The sequence below is a fragment of the Agelaius phoeniceus genome, chromosome 7 (genome assembly GCF_051311805.1).
Source record: "Agelaius phoeniceus isolate bAgePho1 chromosome 7, bAgePho1.hap1, whole genome shotgun sequence".
Classification (NCBI taxonomy): Eukaryota; Metazoa; Chordata; class Aves; order Passeriformes; family Icteridae; genus Agelaius; species Agelaius phoeniceus.
This window is the reverse complement of record NC_135271.1, coordinates 3,451,391-3,468,999: the sequence shown is the minus strand read 5'-3', so window position 1 is coordinate 3,468,999 and position 17,609 is coordinate 3,451,391. Positions and strand designations below refer to the sequence as shown.

Below are 17,609 nucleotides of genomic sequence, written 5' to 3'. Positions count from 1 at the left end.
AGGGCATCTCTGCAGAAAACTCTGCTGGGAGATCCTTTCATTCCTTTAAAGTCACCAAGAGCGCAGCCCCTCGTTGACACAGTCTGTGGCCACAGGGAAGGTGGAGAGAAACAAAATGAGAAATGGCACAAACAATGGCATTTATTTGTGGACAATATTAAAAAACTAAAACAAAGAAAAAGAACCTCCAAAATAAAACCAGCAAGTATCAAAGACTACTTTTATTACAAGTGATTTGCAGAAATTGGCCAGCAGTTTAATGTCCATGAAAGCATCCAGTCATCAGTCTCCACACTGCAGCCTTGAGCTCCTGGTTCCTCAGGCTGTAGATGAGGGGGTTCAGGGCTGGAGGCACCACCGAGTAAAGAACTGACAGGGCCAGATCCAGGGATGGGGAGGACATGGAGGGGGGCTTCAGGTAGGTTAATGTGCCAGTGCTGATGAACAGGGAGACCACAGCCAGGTGAGGGAGGCAGGTGGAAAAGGCTTTGTGCCGTCCCTGCTCAGAGGGAATCCTCAGCACAGCCCTGAAGATCTGCACATAGGAGAAAACAATGAACACAAAACAGCCAAATACCAAACAGCCACTAACTGCAAGAAGCCCAAGTTCCCTGAGATAGGATTTGGAGCAGGAAAGTTTGAGGATGTGTGGGATTTCACAGAAGAACTGGCCCAGGGCATTGCCATGGCACAGGGGCAGGGAAAATGTATTGGCCGTGTGCAGCAGTGAATAGACAAAGGCACTGGCCCAGGCAGCTGCTGCCATGTGGGCACAAGCTCTGCTGCCCAGGAGGGTCCCGTAGTGCAGGGGTTTGCAGATGGACACGTAGCGGTCGTAGCACATGATGGTCAGGAGGGAAAACTCTGCTGAGATGAAGAACACAAAGAAAAAGAGCTGAGCAGCACATCCTTTGTAGGAGATGTTCCTGGTGTTCCAGAGGGAATTGTGCATGGCTTTGGGGACAGTGGTGCAGATGGAGCCCAGGTCGCTGAGGGCCAGGTTGAGCAGGAAGAAGAACATGGGCGTGTGCAGGTGGTGGCCGCAGGCTACGGCGCTGATGATGAGGCCGTTGCCCAGGAGGGCAGCCAGGGAGATGCCCAGCAAGAGGCAGAAGTGCAGGAGCTGCAGCTGCCGCGTGTCTGCCAATGCCAGCAGGAGGAAGTGCCTGATGGAGCTGCTGTTGGACATTTGCTGTGCCTTGGCATGGGGATCTGTAAGAAAAGTAATCATGGAATAGTTGGCTTTGGAGAGGACTTGAAATATCCCAGCAGAGCCTGGGGGCACTTTCCCCCCACTGCCTGCCCAGGGCTCTGCTGCCTGGAGCTGTCGCTGCCAGCAGCTGCTTCCCTGTGCCCAGGGCTGGGCCCTGCCAGTGCTGCCAGAGCCCAGCCCAGCCCTGGGGGCTCAGCTCTGCCCTGCAGAGCCCTCCCAGCTCAGGCACTGCCCAGGGGCAGCTCTGGCTCTGCAGGCTCTGATGGCAACGTCAGACCAACCCTAAGAAAACTGAAAAAGCGACTCTGATGGTGCCTGTGAGGGGCCCTCTGCTGATTTCTGTCACTGCCTGGTTAATTAACATCTAAAAGATTTTTTGTTTTCTCAACCTGAACTGAGAGATGAGGATTCATGTGGAATTTCCCATCCATGCAACCCAGAGCAGTAGATTAAAAAAGCAGATTTTTCCCTTTCATGCAGCCCCTGCCTTGCTGTGCTCCCTGTATAATTTATTTGGAAATGTTCTGCAGTTCAATGCCATGCTGGGAGCAGTCCTGAACAATGCAGCATCCGCCCCACACAAGGAGAACACTCCCAAGCCTCACCAGCTGTCTCCTGCCAGCCAGATCTTGTCCCCCAGTGCTGGCAGCAGCTGCCAGGGCTGGCTGAGAGCTGTCCCTGGCAGGCAGCAGAGTCCCTGCCCCAGCACAGCGCCCTGGGCTGCAGGACCCTGCTCTGCAGGACAGCCCTGGGCACCCCTGGCTGCTCTGCACAAGAGACAATCAGAGAATGCACTCACATGCTCTGCAGGCATTGGGATGTTCCAGCTTGAGGAGATGGCTCCAGGAGCTGCAGCTGCATTGTCCTGCAGCCAGAGGTTCCTGTGCCAAGGGCTGGCAGTGATTGTGCCCCAGGCACTTCTCAGCCCCTTCCCAGCCCTGACTGATTGAAGCTCTCTGTGCCTCTGTGCTGTGCCCGCGCTGGCTGCAGGCAGTGCCCCAGCCCTGCTGGGCTGGCACAAGAGCTGCTCATCAAGAGAAATGTGCTTTTGAAGCTCTTCTTGGTGAGCAGGAGCTGCCTCTGTGCCAGGAGCCCAGCCCAGCTCAGCAGCACAGACACAGCACAAGGACTTTAATCAGCCTCTGAGGCTTTGTGCTCAGGCCCTGAACATCAGTCCCTGAGAGGGAGCTGAAGAAACCTCTCCAGAATTCCAAGGCAGAATCCAACTCCAAACTTTCTTGGACTTTTAATGGGTCCCAGAGAGGGACACGACTGAGCAAGTGTCCCCAGGCCCCAGGCAGAGCAGAGAACTGCAGGCAGTGATGACAGGTGGGGACAAAGAGAAGCCAAGTCTTGGTGCCCTGGGGCACAGCAGGGTCTGTGCCACCAAGGGCTGGGAGGAGACACCTTGTCCTGAGGCCCTGGGGCCTCCTGGCCCAGCCCCAGCCAGGCTGGGCACTGTCAGCCCCTTGTGCTGCCCTCAGCATCCCCCCCTAGCCCACATCCCAGTGGCCTCAAGGATCTGCTGCAAGGAGTCCCTGGGGAGCCTTGATCAGCAATGGCCCTGGGGGCTCCTTCATGCTCCCTGCAGGGACTGCAGGTTTTTCAAAGGACTTTGGGTTTGGCTTTTGCCTTGGAGTCTCTGAGAGGTTTGTGCAATCCTGGCCTCCAATTATCTGCTGTAATTAGTCCCTGGAGAGGCTTTGTCAGTAACAACACTCAGTGGGGCTCATTAATGCTTCAGGGTACTTCAGTTTTTAAGGTACTTGGTGTTTCCCTTTTGATACAGACTCTATGAGAAGGATTGTGCAGTCACAGCCTCCAATTATCTACTTTAATTAGTCCCTTGAGAGCCTTTATAAGTAATGACACTCAGTGGGCTCATTAATGCTTCAAGGTACTTCAGTAATTTTAAGGTATTTGGTGTTGCCCTTTTGATCCAGACTCTGTGAGAGGTTTGTGCAATCATGGCCCCAATTATCTGCTTTAATGAGTCCCTTGAGAGCTTTGTACTGACAGTCAGTGGGGTTCATTAATACTTCGAGATACTCAAGGTTTTTAAGGTACTTTGGATGTTCCTTTCCATTCTGAATCTCTGAGAGGTCTTTTTTCCAATTCTGGCCTCCAGTTCTCCCCTCCAAGGAATCCATGAGGAGCCTGTGTTGGGGATGGACCTCAGAGGGACCCATTCATGCTTTGAGATACTCTGAGTTTTTCCTCTGACTTTGACTCCTGGCAAGATTTGTGCAATCTCAGGCCCTGAGGTTCCAGGGCTCAGCTCCAAATGCACCACAGGGCTCATTAGGGTCAAGCAAGTCCTGACACACCATGGCTCTGCCTTGATTTCCCTCGGCTCTGGAGCGTTTATTAGGCAGATTTCCTTTTACAGTTGTGAAGAAATATTTCAACGAGCTTCTAAGAAATAAGTAATCCTATTTTAAAGAGTGTATTTTATTACTGCTCTCTTTAGAGAAGAACTGATTGCAGCTTTCTGTGATTTATATTGATGTAGGGCCACTCCTAAGGAGGTCTCACCACGTCAGAGAAGTTTTACCTTGAGAGCTGACCCAGTGTGGACCACCTTGTCCCACATTTCCCAACCTCATGTGAGAAACCATTTTCACTTTCAAAAATTTAAAATATTAAGATCTTATCGAAATATAACAGGAGACTGAATAAAGAAAATAACACAGTGCTGGGAGCAAAGGATTCAGTCACCATGTGCTCATCTACAAAATGGATGTTCTGTCTTTTATACCTCTGGCCCTTCCCAAAGTCTTGTCAATCGACTCCTTCTTCACTGTCCAGTGGTGGAGATCACTGTCTCACACCTTCATTGGAGGTCAGGTGTCACAGACATCTTTTCATGAAAAATCCTTTCTTTAGGATTTTTCCTCCTGAGAAGCTGAGAGGCCTCAGGTATAAAATGTAAACAATGGTTATCTGCTGCCGTGGAATGCAATAGGTGGATCTCTGATTGGTCTCATAGAGTTGTTTCTAATGAATGGCCAATCACGGTCAGCTGGCTTGCACTCTCTGTCTGAGACAGAAGCTTTTGTTATCATTCTGTTCTATTCTTAGCTTAGCTAGCCTTCTGATGAAACCTTTTCTTCTATTCTTTTAGCATAGTTTTAATGTAATATATATCATAAAATAATAAATAAACCTTCTGAAACATGGAGTCAACATTCTCATCTCTTCCCTCATCCAAGAACCCCTGTGAACATCACCACAGTCAGGTGCTGCCATAGGAACAAGCCAGCCCTCCCAAATGCCCCAACTACTGAAGCCGTCCTGTGATAGCAATGCAAGGGGAGGGGAAGGATAACTATACATCTACAAAACTTCTCCTAACATGTATTTAATATCCAGCCCTTAATTGTGAGAGTCAACCATAAGATTACGCATCTATAACAAGCCCCCTTTTTCTTTTTCTATAAGTCATTTTGCTCAAACAGTTAAGTAAAAAATTTTCTTTGTCTCTTGAATGAGTCATACCAGCATCTGTTGATGTGGGCAAGGACAGTGGGAACAGGAGAAAAAATCTCAGGTTTTTCATTAGACACACTCATTTGGAATGGACAAAAGGGCATCCCAGAGGTCCAGTGTGGCTTTGACTCCCATCTACTGTGCCTATGTGGCTGCTGCCCATAGTTGGTGCATCTTAGGGGTGAGTACAGAGGCCAACTCGGTCCTGCCCTCCAGTCCCTGTTGAATTAAAAGACAACTGAGGAATTACAGAGGTCTGGTCTGGCCTGGCCTTTTGTCCCTACCTTACCATGCCTACAGGGTTGCTACCCACAGCAGGGCTATGGAGCCTTCTTGGTAACAAACAAAGGGGCCAACCCGGCCTTGCCCTCCTTCCTTTGTCTTATTTTCTTGAAGAAGCTGCCCCATTACCTTTTAAAGTCCCTTGTGCACTTCCCCTCAACAGATGCTGGTAATTCTCACCCATGAAAACAGGAAGACAGTTCTCAAGCTGGTTGGTGGAAGCTTGACTCTACTTTTTGGTCATCTTGGTGTTTTTCTGGTTGTCTCTCAGTCTCTGCTTGAGAGTCAATCTCGTTTCACCCAGCCTGGATGTTACAGTCCACTCTTTGGGTTCTTCTCCTGGGCCTTTGACTCTGTTGCCATGAGTCCATCCCCGCTCTGCAGCTCACACGGCCGATTCGGTGGTGAGCAGTGCCTGAAAGGGACCTTCCCACTGAGGAGTTAGAGGCTGATCTCTCCATGACGTGATCATCACCCAATCCCCAGGATTAATATTATGGATTCTGAAATCCAGGGTGGTAGTTTGAGGAATTGCCCCTTTATGTCTTAGCCCTTCTAAGGTTTGTGCTATAGACATGACTTATTTCTTGGCATTGGCTTCCCCTTCCTCATAGGTAGCAACCTTCTGGGGTGAGGTCAGGAAGGGAAACCCAAACATCATTTCATAGGGTGACACCCCCAGATCTGACTGGGGTTGGGTTCTAATTCTTAATAAGGCAAAAGGAGACATTTTATCCATGACATTTTGGTTTCAATCATTAGCTTAACTAGAGCTCTTTTAAGAGTTGGATTCATTCTCTCAACCTGACCAGAACTCTGTGGATGCCTTGGTTTGTGTAATTCCCATTTTACTGCCAGGGCCTGAACAACTTTCTGCAATATCTTTAATTTGAAGTGAGTTCCCCAGTCTCAATCAATTCTGTTTGCCATCCCATATCAGGGAATGATTGATTCTAGAAGTGTTTTACTCACAACACTGGCATTGGCTTTCACAGTGGGTACCACCTCTACCCAATGAGTCACATGATCTACTATCACTGGCAAAAACTTCCACCATTGTACCTGGGGAAGCTCAGTAAAGTCAACTTGGATGTTTTGGAAGGGTCATAGGGCCAGTTCTCACCCTCCTCTGGGTGTTTTCCTCATGATTTTCTTATTCCCTTGTTGACATATCACACACTGTTCAGTTACTTGCTTAGCTATTCTGAAAATTCTGTGCATCCCCACTCACTTAGAAATTGATCACTTAGCACTTGTGTACCCCAATGTGTTGTTCCATGTATGCCTTCTAGCATTTTCTTGGCAAGGGGTTTATTCAACATTTGCCTCCCATCTGCTACTCTCCATTTCTCTTTGTTATCTTTCTTGGCTCCTGTTTTGAGGAGTTCTTCCTCTTCTGTCCCACTGAATACAGGGACTTTTTGCAATTCTCTCATGGATGTTAATACTATTATTAGTTTTTTGTCTCTGATTCAGTTGCATTTTTATCTTCTAAATCGGCTAAATTGTTCCCTTGCGCCATTTGAGTCACCCTTTTTTGATGTCCTTTAACATACACCACTGCTACTTCCTCTGGTAATTGTAAGGTTTCTAACTCTTCTAAAAAAATTTTTTTGGGAATCAGTCCCTTTCCCTTTGAATTTATTAGCCCCCTCTCTTCCCAAATTTTTTCCAAAGGTATGCACTATTCCAAAAGTGTATTTTGAGTCCTGAATAGATTGTTCTCCTTTTCCATGCTAATATTTCCAGAGCTCATTTTAGGGCATACAACTCACATGTTTGGGCGACCAGCTGGAAGGTAACTTTCTCTTTTCTGTGGCTACCAACCCTTCATGCACTGTAGCGTACCCCGATACCCTGTGTCCTTTATTACCCGTGAAGATCCATTGATGTACAGTCATTTTCCACCTTGGAGTGGTTGATCTGTTAGGTCCTCTCTTCCTTTAGTTTGATATTTTATAACCTCTAAGCAATTATGTATTAGTTCCTCACGTGGTTCTCCATACAAAAACTGGGCAGGGTTGAGTTGGTTACTCAGAATTAGCTCTAAACCATTATCTATTAAGATGGCTTCACACTTTAGCATTCAGCAATCAGTGAGCCATTTCTGTCTTTTGGCTTGGGATACTTCTAACTGAGTGTGGGGTATATATTTTCAATTTTTTCAATAACCCTTAAGGTTAATATCTTGGTTTGAAAAGACAGGTGCCCACTAAGGAAGGCAGGAGCCTCCCTTGAAATGGAAAATGTAAACCCCCCCCCTCCACCTCATAATTATAATTTTGAAATTAAGAGGCTCTTAGGCAAAGATATTGGAATAGGAATAACAGTTCTTTACTAGGAAAAGTAAAAATACAAATGTAATAGTACAAACAAAAGAATAACAACCTACTGACAGAATCAGAATACCTGTTGGTCAGGGTGTTGGCAGCAGCCCCATCGAATGGCAGCTGCAGTGCTCCTGCAGTGACAGGTGTGGTTCTGTTGGAGCAGGGATCCTGTAGAAGGGTGTAGTTTTCCTCTGAAAGTCCAGTGGTGGCATCGATGGGCCTGGTCTTCCTCTGGGAATCCAGTGGGGCTGAAAGCTGCTCCTCTGGGAATCCAGTGGAAAAGCTGTACTGGTGTCCCAAAATCTCAGATTATATCTCAGTAGGAATGCTTGGCTCCTCACTCTGGGCAGAGCTTCTCACAATGGGATGATGTAATTTTTATCAGTCATACAGTGAGACTCAATGGCCCATTAACAGAAGATATCTCCCCAGAGGGGGATTGATTGAGGCAAAGATAAAGAAAAACTGCCCAATTAACAGAAAAACTGCCCCATCTCTAAGAGGTAGGAATAGGATACACACCCAGCTACATCTTTCAACTTAAGGCATTTACAGATGCTGCCATTTTAAGTTCTAACTGAGTTTGGCCTCCCTAGTTTGTTTTTTTTCTACATGCTCTCGCAGCCCCCTTAAAAACTACCTGAGAGACCTGACCCTCCTTCCAAAGATGATACATCCTCTTTTTCATTCTTAAGTTCCTCCAAAACCTCCTTGCCCATCCCAGGCTGGGCATTTGCCTCATTGACTTGTCTTTCAGCACACAAGGAGAGTCTGTTCTTGTGCTCTCAAGGTCTCTGTTTTGAAGCACGCCCACCCTTCCTGAACTCCTTTGTTTTTAAGGAACTCTCTGAATAAGTCTCCTAAACGGGCCAAAGTCTGTCCTCTGGAAATCCAATGTAAAAGCCTTATTGATGTTCCTCCTGACTTCACCAAATATTGAGAACTCTATGATTTCATGATCACTGTTCCCCAAGCAGCCTCCAACCACCACATCTCCCACCAGCCCATCTCTACTTGCAAACAACAAGATCTAACACAGTCCCTCCCCTGATGGGCTTACCCATCTGCTGCCACAAAAAGTTGTCCTCCACAAACCCTAAAAATTTCCTGGATTGCCTTTTTTCAGCTGTTTTAACTTCCCAGCAAATGTCTGGCGTGTTGAAATCACCAACAAGAACAAGAGCTGATGATCCAGAAACTTTCTCTAGCTGTTTATAGAATGAGTTGTCCATCTCTTCTTCCTGGTTGGGTGGACAATAACAGACTCCCAGTAGGATGTCAGCCTTGGTGGCCTTCCCCCTAATTCTCACCCACAGGCATTCACCTTCATCATCATTAGTTTCAATACCTATGGTGTCCAAAGCCTCCCTAATATAAAGGGCCACCCCTCCACCTCTTCTCCCTTTCCTGTCTCTCCTGAAGAGCTTGTAGCCATCCAGTGCAGCGCTCCAGCCATGTGAGTCATCCCACCACGTTTTCCTGATGCCAATTACATCACAGCTCTGCTGTTGGACCATGGCCTCCCGCTCTTCTTGTTTGTTACCCATGCTGCATGCACTGGTACACATGCACCTCAGCTGATTTCAGCCCTAAGTCAGGCTTGCCACCCTTGGGCCTGCTTCCAGACAGCCAGATGCATCCCCTTCCCCCTTCAAACCTAATTTAAAGCCCTCTCAACGAGTTCTGCCAGTTCATGAGCAAAAAATCTTCTGCCCTTAACAGAGAGATGGATCCCATCTGGTTCCAGTAGAGCAGGTGCTGTAAAAGTTGCCCCGTGATCAATGAATCCAAAATTCTGCCAATGACACCAACCCTTGAGCAACTTGTTAATAATGTGAGCTCTCCTATTCCTTTCACCGTTTTTCTCAGCCACCAAAGGGCCTGAGGAAAAGACTACCTGTGTCCCTGTCCTATCAACCACTTGTCCCAGCACCCTAAAGTCCCTTTTAATTGTCCTGACATTCCTCTTTTCAATCTCATCACTGCCAGCCTGGAATATCAGCAGTGGGTAATAATCAGAGGGCTGAATCAGCCCAGGCAGTCTCTCAGTAATATCCCATATCCAGGCCCCAGGGAGGCAGCAGACCTCTCTGTGGGGTGGGTCTGGTCGACATATGGGGCCCTCTGTTCCCCTCAGAAGGGAGTCACCCACCACGATTACCCTTTTTTTTCCTTTTTCATGTTGGAGGTGGTAATCCCTCTCCCAGATCAATCATAATTGGAAGGCTTACTGGGCAGATAATTTTCTTCTAAATCATCTGTCTGACTCTCTAGATCCATGGGCACATACCTATTCTGAAGTGGCACCTGACTAAGGGATAGGGGTTGGGAGGAGTTTTTATTAATAATTCCTCAAGCAAGGACCCATTTCCAGTCCCCTTCATCTACCAAGTGTTCTTCTATTGTGTGACAGTAGATTGCTCATCGTTCTCAAACGAGAATCCAAAATACACATTGACACAGCTTGAATCACATGCTAAAGATCCTCACTTCTTTATTTATGCAATTGATAAGCATAAATCATAATAAATAGAACTTTAGTTAAATTCTACACCATGCACCTCATGTCTTCCTCAGATGTGGTTGCAATCTGCTGTAATAGCAATTAAAAGGGAAGGAAATGAGGGCACCTAGACCAGTGATAAACTAAAGGTAATTTGGGATTATCACACTCTCTTTGAAAGTGTCTCCAATCTTGGTGACATCTTGTTAATGACACTTATTATCCCATTGATGGTAAAGCCACAGATTTTCTTTTACAATACTCTATGCCTTATATCCAATTATAGTCCTGATTAAATCCCAATGGAACTGTCCTCTATCTGTTAGAACATACAAGTGTGAGCCCCAAATGGGAGCAAATGGCCAACTGTGGATGTTGATGCCTGATGGACAGGAACAGCAAGGATTTATTTCTGAAAATAATACTATTAACAACTAAGACATTTGCCTTGACTTTTAAGAAAATGTCAATATCATGTTGAAACCCCAGTGACTGTACTTGCATATGCTGGAAATGGATGTATCTGTATGAGAACTCAGTGTGATTCTATGTTTACAGAAAACACTACCTGAGAGACATCTGATCCCTCTAATAGTGATATCTGTAGTTTTAGCAAAATGATGGGATGCAGCTTGAACAATTCAGCTCCCTCACAACTCAGCAATTGCTACAATCCAACTGCAGACTGTGTCAAGTTTCATTGCCTGGAGTGAATCTGGCATTGGCAAGAAACTGTTGCAATATGATGATCAGAGTCCATGCTGAAATGGACAACAGCGCAACAGACAAAGAACCTGCATTACCACCCATGGTCAGGCAGAGAAGATGCACCATGTCCTGGAAAGAGGGAAGAAAGATAGAGAGCATTGCTGGTGGGAAACTATTTTTGGATGGCCACCTAGAGCAACTGGAAGTTTGAATTTAATGTTGCATCCATTTGTAGTTTTGTTAGTTTTGGCTTTATTGTGTTCACTGCTTATAATCATCCTGTATACCCTGCCGGAAGATAAACCAAATTATATCCATCAAACATGTAAACCACCTACAACAAAGTCAGTGCATTAAATGTTATATAATTTCACTATTTCTGACCCATTAATAAGAAAACCTATCAATTAATTGTACCCTTACCTCTAATCTGCAATATGCCATATAGTTATGACAAAGACACAAGAGATTCTTACCACTCAAGGAGATGGTAATGTTTATTAAATGTAGGTGCAGGGTAAAGAGACTCAAAGCTGGGCACAGGATATGAGGCGTGACCTCACCACTGCCCAGCACAGAGGGACAATCAGAGCCCTGGTCCTGCTGGCCACACTATGGCTGACACAGAACACCAGGATGCCCCTGGCATATACCTGACCATAATTCCATCCTTCCCCACCCATCCTATGAAATAAAGAATGGACATTTTCCTTGGCCCTCCTTTGTTATTAATATTTTTAAAAAAAACACACTTTCTATAGTCTTTTCTTCTATAGTACCATCCAGATTTCCTTTCCTTTCTATAGTACCCTCCAGATTAAGTTCAAATGGAGCTTTTGCCTTCCTGATGGTCTTTCTACAGGAGGTCAGGGCTGAGGGCTGGGACCCATGGTGGGCTGGGTGGGAAAAGCCCTTTGGCATTTTGGCTCAGGGCTTCCTTGGGGATGTTTAGGGGAGGAACACAAGGTGGGACAAGAGAGAGCTGCAGAACATTGAGAGAGGAACAAGAGCAGGCAAAGTTGAGGGGCAAAAGCATTAAAAAGGCCTTTGTGCCCAGGGGCATCAGCATGGAAACCACCAGGCCTCTGGGAGAAAGAGTGGCCATGCCCACCAGGCCTTTGTGACCCGCGGTGACATCGGGCCCAGAGGCCATTGTGACCCAGGTGCATGTCATGGGCCTTGGGGCTGCCAATCCCTGCAGCGGCCACTCCCAGGAGAGCAGCTCTCTGAGGAGGCAGCAGCTTCTCTGGAGCCAGCAGCTCCCCTGGGCGGCTGTGGCCAGTGTTCACCACAATGTGGAAGAAGGAGGAGGTGAATGCCCACGGCCAGCCCCGTGAGGGGCAGCCACTGCTGCACCGGCGGCGACAGGTGAGGGACAGGGATGGAAGGAGAGCCTGCAGTGGGACCTGGGGGAAGCCCTGGGGCAGAGAGAGCCAGGCCTGGCACCAGGCCATGCTCTGCGGAGGGGACAGCGCTGGGATGGCCCAGGCACAGCAATGCCCAGAGGCAGCGAGCCCAGCTGGGAACCCGGCCCGGCCTGGCTGCTGTGGCCAGCACCTGCCTTGGGGCCAGGCCTGGGCTTGATGAGGGGACACTGTGCCCACACAGCCAGCTCCATCCTGTGCCTCCTCCTGCTTCCCACAGGTGACCCACAGGCAGCCACAGGCAGCACCTCAGGTCACCTGGATGACCATCACGCCCATCCCTGGGGACAGGCCCACTCTGTTCCCCAAACCCATCCGGTCACGGAGCCCCACCTGGTCCTGCACACGCAGGGGCAGCCAGGAGGGCGGGCGCTCAGTGCCCCACAGCCGTGTCACAGGGCCACAGAGATTGTCTGTTTCGGACTTGCCACCTCTCCACGGCCCTAAGGTGACACTGGCACCTCCAGGCCAGCTCAGTGGTCAAATGTCCAGCGTGTCCACTGACAGTGCCAAGCTGCCCCCTCTGCCAGCAGCAGCAGCAGCAGCAGCCTCTGGATCCTCTCCCAGAGGCACAGCCTGTGCTGTGGGCCCCATGGCCCGGGGCCAGCCAGAGCGTATGCCATCCTTCTCCATGGGGCACTCTGGCTGCAGGCAGAGCCCAGGGAACGCCTTCCCTGGGGAGCAGAACGGACGGGCTCTGGCAGGGGTCAGCGGCAAGGCAGGGCCACCGCCTGCCCCCCGTGACACCTGCACGTGGCGCGCCGCTCCGCACTGGGGCCCAGCCGGCCTGGAAGCACCTGGGGTGCTCTGGGAAAGAGGGGGGCATTGAGGTGCAGGAAGGGCATGGTGGCCACATCTACAAAGACCTTTTTGGAGGCCTCAGCCCACACCCATCAGAAGACAGGTCCATCATGTCCACCTGCAGTCACAAACAGTCAAGCGCCCACCAAGAGGTGGATGCAGAGCCCCAGGAGCTGCCCAGTGCTTCCAGCTCAACCAAAGGCTCCACAGAAGAGGCAGCAAAGTGCTCTGAGCTCCCTTCCCCTGCCCAGTTAGCAGAGCAGAGCTCTGTCTCTGGAAACTCACAGCCCTGGGACACTCCTGTGAAGGGGCTGGAGGAAAAGCGAGAGGAGGAAGAGCTCCCAGAAGCACAGGCTGCAGGACAGTGGGACAGCGACCTGCAGAGTTTGTGGCTTGCCCTGTTCTTGAAGGAGAATGAGGTAGAGGCAGAAGCTTCTGCCCTGGCTGGAGATCCCTGGGACGAGGGCCACAGCAAGCTCCTCCTCACATCAGTACCTGAGGAAAGCTCAGGCTTCTCAGCTTCTCCTTTCTCTGGAGGCCCCTGTGAGCAAAGGGCAACTGGTCGGCCAGCCAAGCATGCTGCACTTCACAAGCAGCTGTGCATGGGGCCTGAGGATTTGCTACAACTTAGGAGAGAAAAGAGAGAGGAGCTGGAGAAGCTGGAGGAAGAGAAAATGCATGCAGAGCTCTTTGGAGACACCTCCTCCTCCATGAGCAATGAAGAAAGCCCCATGACATCCAGCTACAACCTCAGGGATCCATCAGGTGCCACCCTGGAACCAGCTGCAGACCCCTTGGTGCCAAAGAGGCCGCAGCAGAGACACAAAATTGCTCAGAGCTTGTGTCTCTTGAGCTGTTTGCGGACTTGGGCTCTGACTCTGAGGACTCGCCGTGCCTGGAAACTCTGCTGAACGAGCTCCTGGAGAAGAGGGAGCAAGAAGTGGCAAGAGAGAGGGACAGAGAGGTAGAGAGCCCATTGTCACTCCGGCCACAAGACGAAGAGTTAGAGCCAGTGCCTACGTCTCCAGACAGTGACCTCAGCGACCAGGGGCACGGCGAGCCTCTCCGCAGGGCTTTGCTCAAAGACCCAAATGTGTCTGTGGGTTGTGCCCCGCCTGCTGACCCTGCGGAGGAAGCAGAAGAAGCAGGCATGGAGGCTGGCCGTGCCCAGGCCGCCCCTGCCCAGGCAAAGCCCTGCGGGCAGGAGCCGCCGGCAGGAGCTTGCCCGGAGCCTGCCCAGCCCCTGGCACGCAGCGTTCCTGCCCGCCCCGCTGGCAGCGCAGCCGCCCCGCAGCCCCCGGCCCCGCGGCCACGGCGCTCCATGGCCAGGACGGCCCGGCGGGCTCTGCGCCGCCTTTTCTCCTTCAGCTGCCTCAGGGGGCAGCCAGAGCAGTGAGCCCGGGGCCCGCACCAGGACGATGCCCAGAGACGCCGGCTCCCCCTGAGCACGCCCAGCTCCCGGGGGCAGCGGCCGGTCCCAGAGCCGCCGGCAGCAGGGACAGACCAACCCCGGGCACACAGCCATGGATGGGTGGGGGTGGCCAAGGCAAACACTTGCCAAAGGTAGGTCCTGCTGCCGGCCCCAGCCCCTCAGCCCCAAGCCAACAGCACGGCAGCCTGGTCAGGCAGAGCCGGCTGAGGAAGGATGACAGCGCTGCCTCGTGCACTCCACACAAGCTGACTTTAGGCCCGGGCTGCATTGTGGGGGTGCATCCCCACCCTGCCCCAGGGAGGGGGGTTTGGGAGCTGAGAAATGCTCCTTGGGCCTCAGCATTGCAGGTAAATGAAGGCAAACCCATTCTCCTTTCACAGGGCAACTAGGAAAGTGCCTCCCTGGGTACCCTTAAAATAGAGTGGAGAAAGGTGTAAACCCTGGATAGATGGCCTGGGGTCCTCACCTCCACAAGGACCACCAGGACCCCAGTGCAGAGAAGCACAGGGCGAGGAGGGACCGATGGGACACTGCTGGAGACAAGAGTCTTGTACTGTCCACTGTTTGATCTCTTTCCCAATCCACCCCACCCTCACTTTTCCCTCTCTTTCCTTCTCACTCTCCTGTTTCCAATCTGATTCAATTTCTCTACCCCATATTTATTGTTAAATAAAATCCCTGGGTTTGACTTTGGTAGATGATCTCCTTGGCAATCAGAGCCGTCTCTCCATAAGCACATCTTCAATGCTAGTGCAGAGTGGAAGAGTCTGGACTTTAGGCTGAACCTGGAATGAGGAATAGTAGAGAGAAAGTAGGGAGACTGGAGAAACAGAGAAAAAGAGAATTATTCCTTTTTTAAACTTTTGGTGTCTATTCTGGAGCCTTTCTTCTTCTATTTGAGGTAAATATTTAAAAAGATCTAAAAAATGGAGGAACATTCAGCATTGCCACGGGCTGGCACAGGAGGGAGAGATTTCCCCCTGGAGAGAGGCTCCTATTGCAGGCAGCTGCAGATCCCTCGGCTTTGGCTGCACAGCAGCTGGAAATGCAAGTCCAGGAGCTCTGTCCATGGCCAGCCCCAGCAGGTGACAGCAAGGACAGGGCCCTGGCAGCTCCAGGACATTTGCAGGGAGCGCCTTCAGCAAGCCTGGGGGCTGGGACTGGGTGCAGAAAACGCCCTGGGGCTCTCTGCAGCCAGGCTAAAGGAACAAAGTTTTGTTATGAATAAGAAGCTTGACTAGGCCAATATTCAAGCAGCAATCAATTTATTATTTAATATGGTAAAGTATGAGCAATACAGCGCTGGGTACAGTGGGGGAAGTTTTCCCTCCAACTGCACACCGATACTTGAGAGTTACAGGTATTTATAGGGGTACTCCTCAGCTTTTTCAGCAGTTTCTATTTCCAATTTTTACTCATCAGCAATTTTTATTCCAAATTATTACATCACAATTCTATACACTATTGTGATTTTAGTTTCTCTCAGGATGTATCTCAAAAGGAGTATCCCAGATGGTGGTGGTCCAGTTTCCAAAAGAAGAAAGACGAATCCCATCTGGTGGAGTCCAGCTCCCCAGATTTGGGTCCACCTTTTAATTGTAGAGACTATAAATCTAACAACAGTGATGTCCAGCTTCCCTTTGGTTGAAACCATAAATCCTTGAGGTGATGTTCATCTTCCTTTCTCAAACTGTTTTTCTCTGCTTTATTAAGGCATGAGATAAGCATATTTCCTTTATATGTATTCCAAAGCTATAGTTTCAAGGATACAAGTAATATACTAAAATTATACTTCAAAAGGTTATTATTGCAGGGCTCTTTATGGATTAAATGCAAGCAAAAAGCAACATCCTTAACACCTTAATTCCAATGCTCCTAAATCAACCAGGGTTAATTGCAAACAAAAGATAGGTTCAAAGGCCTTTTCCCATGCTTTATTTTCCTCAGTTATTGTTAGAATTCACAGCTCTCCCATTGTTGGGGTGCACACATTTCGCATTCACAAATACACACGTCGCCTGTTTGTACCTGACACGAAACACAGCTTTGTATTTCACACTCCTTTGTCCATATGTAGTGCTCATGGGCCCAAGGCCTCAAAACCCCACATTGAGAGATCTCTGGACCGTCTCCAAAGTGTTTTCATATGAAAACATTCATCTCATACTCTAAGAAAATCACCAGAGGTCACAGCCAGCCTGACCTGTCTGTCCTGGCTACTTTTGTCTGGGAGCAATCCTTGGATATACGGAATTTGGGAGGCCAAATTCTAATTTTCGCCATGCCCCTGGACATGAAGGCTGGCTCCTTTCCATAGGAAGGAAGGAACAGAGCCCCAGTGTTTCAGGGGCAGATGAGAAGCGACCACCAGAGGCCAAGGCCAGCAAGAGCTGGCAGGTTTTGTTCTGAGAAGTACACTTGCATTCAGGAATCTTTTTAGGGAGAGTACCAATTTTGGCAATGGGCATCTGAAAAGAGGGACAGTTCTTTCCATAGCAAGGAAAGCACGGAGCCCCAGTGCTCCAGGAGCTGATGAGAGGTAGCCCTTGACATCCCCACATCGCCCAGACCTGTCAGGTGGCCCCTGGGAAGCCAAACCAGCCAGACGTGTTCCATGTTCCCTCAGTTCCATGGGGCCCCACAGTGTCCCAATGGTCCCTTGCTTCCCTGAGGGCCTGAGGTGTCATAATGCCCCCTTGGTGACACCAAGCCCTGAAGGGTCACAATGGTCTCCATGGTTCCATCAGGCCCGACAGAGCCATAATGGTCTCTGGGTTCCATGAAGCCCCGCTGGGTCACCATGGCCCCTTGGCTCCATGGGCTCCAGTGGTGCCACAATGATCCCCTTGGTTCCATGAGGTCCCCACAGTGTCCCAGGGATCTCCATGGGAAGGAAAGCACCCAGCCCCAGTGTTACAGGGGCAGTCACCAGAGGCCAAGGCCAGCCAGACTTGATGGTACTGGCAGATTGTGCCTGGGAGCAACCCTTGGATATGCAGAAATTTAGAGGTGGAATCCTAATTTCAGATATGGACACCTGGAGGAGAAGGATGGTTCTTATCCATAGGAAGGAAGGCACTGAACACTGATTCAACAGTGACATTTGGGGATCTCTGGGGGCTATTGGGGATTGTTTCTGAACCTCGTGACCCAACAGGAGCTTCTCTAATAAACTTTGCCGGAAGCTCCCACTGTGCCCATGACAGGAACCCCTGTGAGTGTCTGGGACATCCCGGATCTTTGGCAGCCTGGGGACTCCTGGAATATCACCGTGGAGCCCCCGTGAGTGCCTGTGACAGATGGGTGCCTTTGCAGCCCAAGGTGCCCTGGGATGTCACCGTGGAATGGCTGTGACTGCCTCTGACCACAGGGCTCTTTACCATCCCCAGAAAGGCCTGGGAGGTCTCCATGGAGCCCCTGTCTCTGT

General features: G+C 49.8%; 1 protein-coding gene across 1 annotated transcript; it reads right to left on the bottom strand.

The window, feature by feature from the left end:
- Positions 1-256: 256 nt before the first annotated feature.
- Positions 257-8,861, bottom strand: LOC129131466 (olfactory receptor 14I1-like). The gene is made up of 2 exons (XM_054650457.2): positions 8,785-8,861; positions 257-1,055 (listed from the first exon to the last, which is right to left on the bottom strand). Exons 1-2 carry the CDS (start codon positions 8,859-8,861, stop codon positions 257-259), a joined length of 876 nt encoding a protein of 291 aa, XP_054506432.2.
- Positions 8,862-17,609: the final 8,748 nt, after the last annotated feature.

Excerpts from the sequence above, each read along its gene's own strand:
- LOC129131466 (XM_054650457.2), bottom strand. The coding sequence starts at position 8,861 with ATGGGTAACAAACAAGAAGAGCGGGAGGCCATGGTCCAACAGCAGAGC. Across the intron at positions 1,056-8,784 it reads ATTGGCATCAGGAAAACGTG|CGCCGTAGCCTGCGGCCACC; the intron begins GTGGGATGACTC and ends CCTCATCATCAG.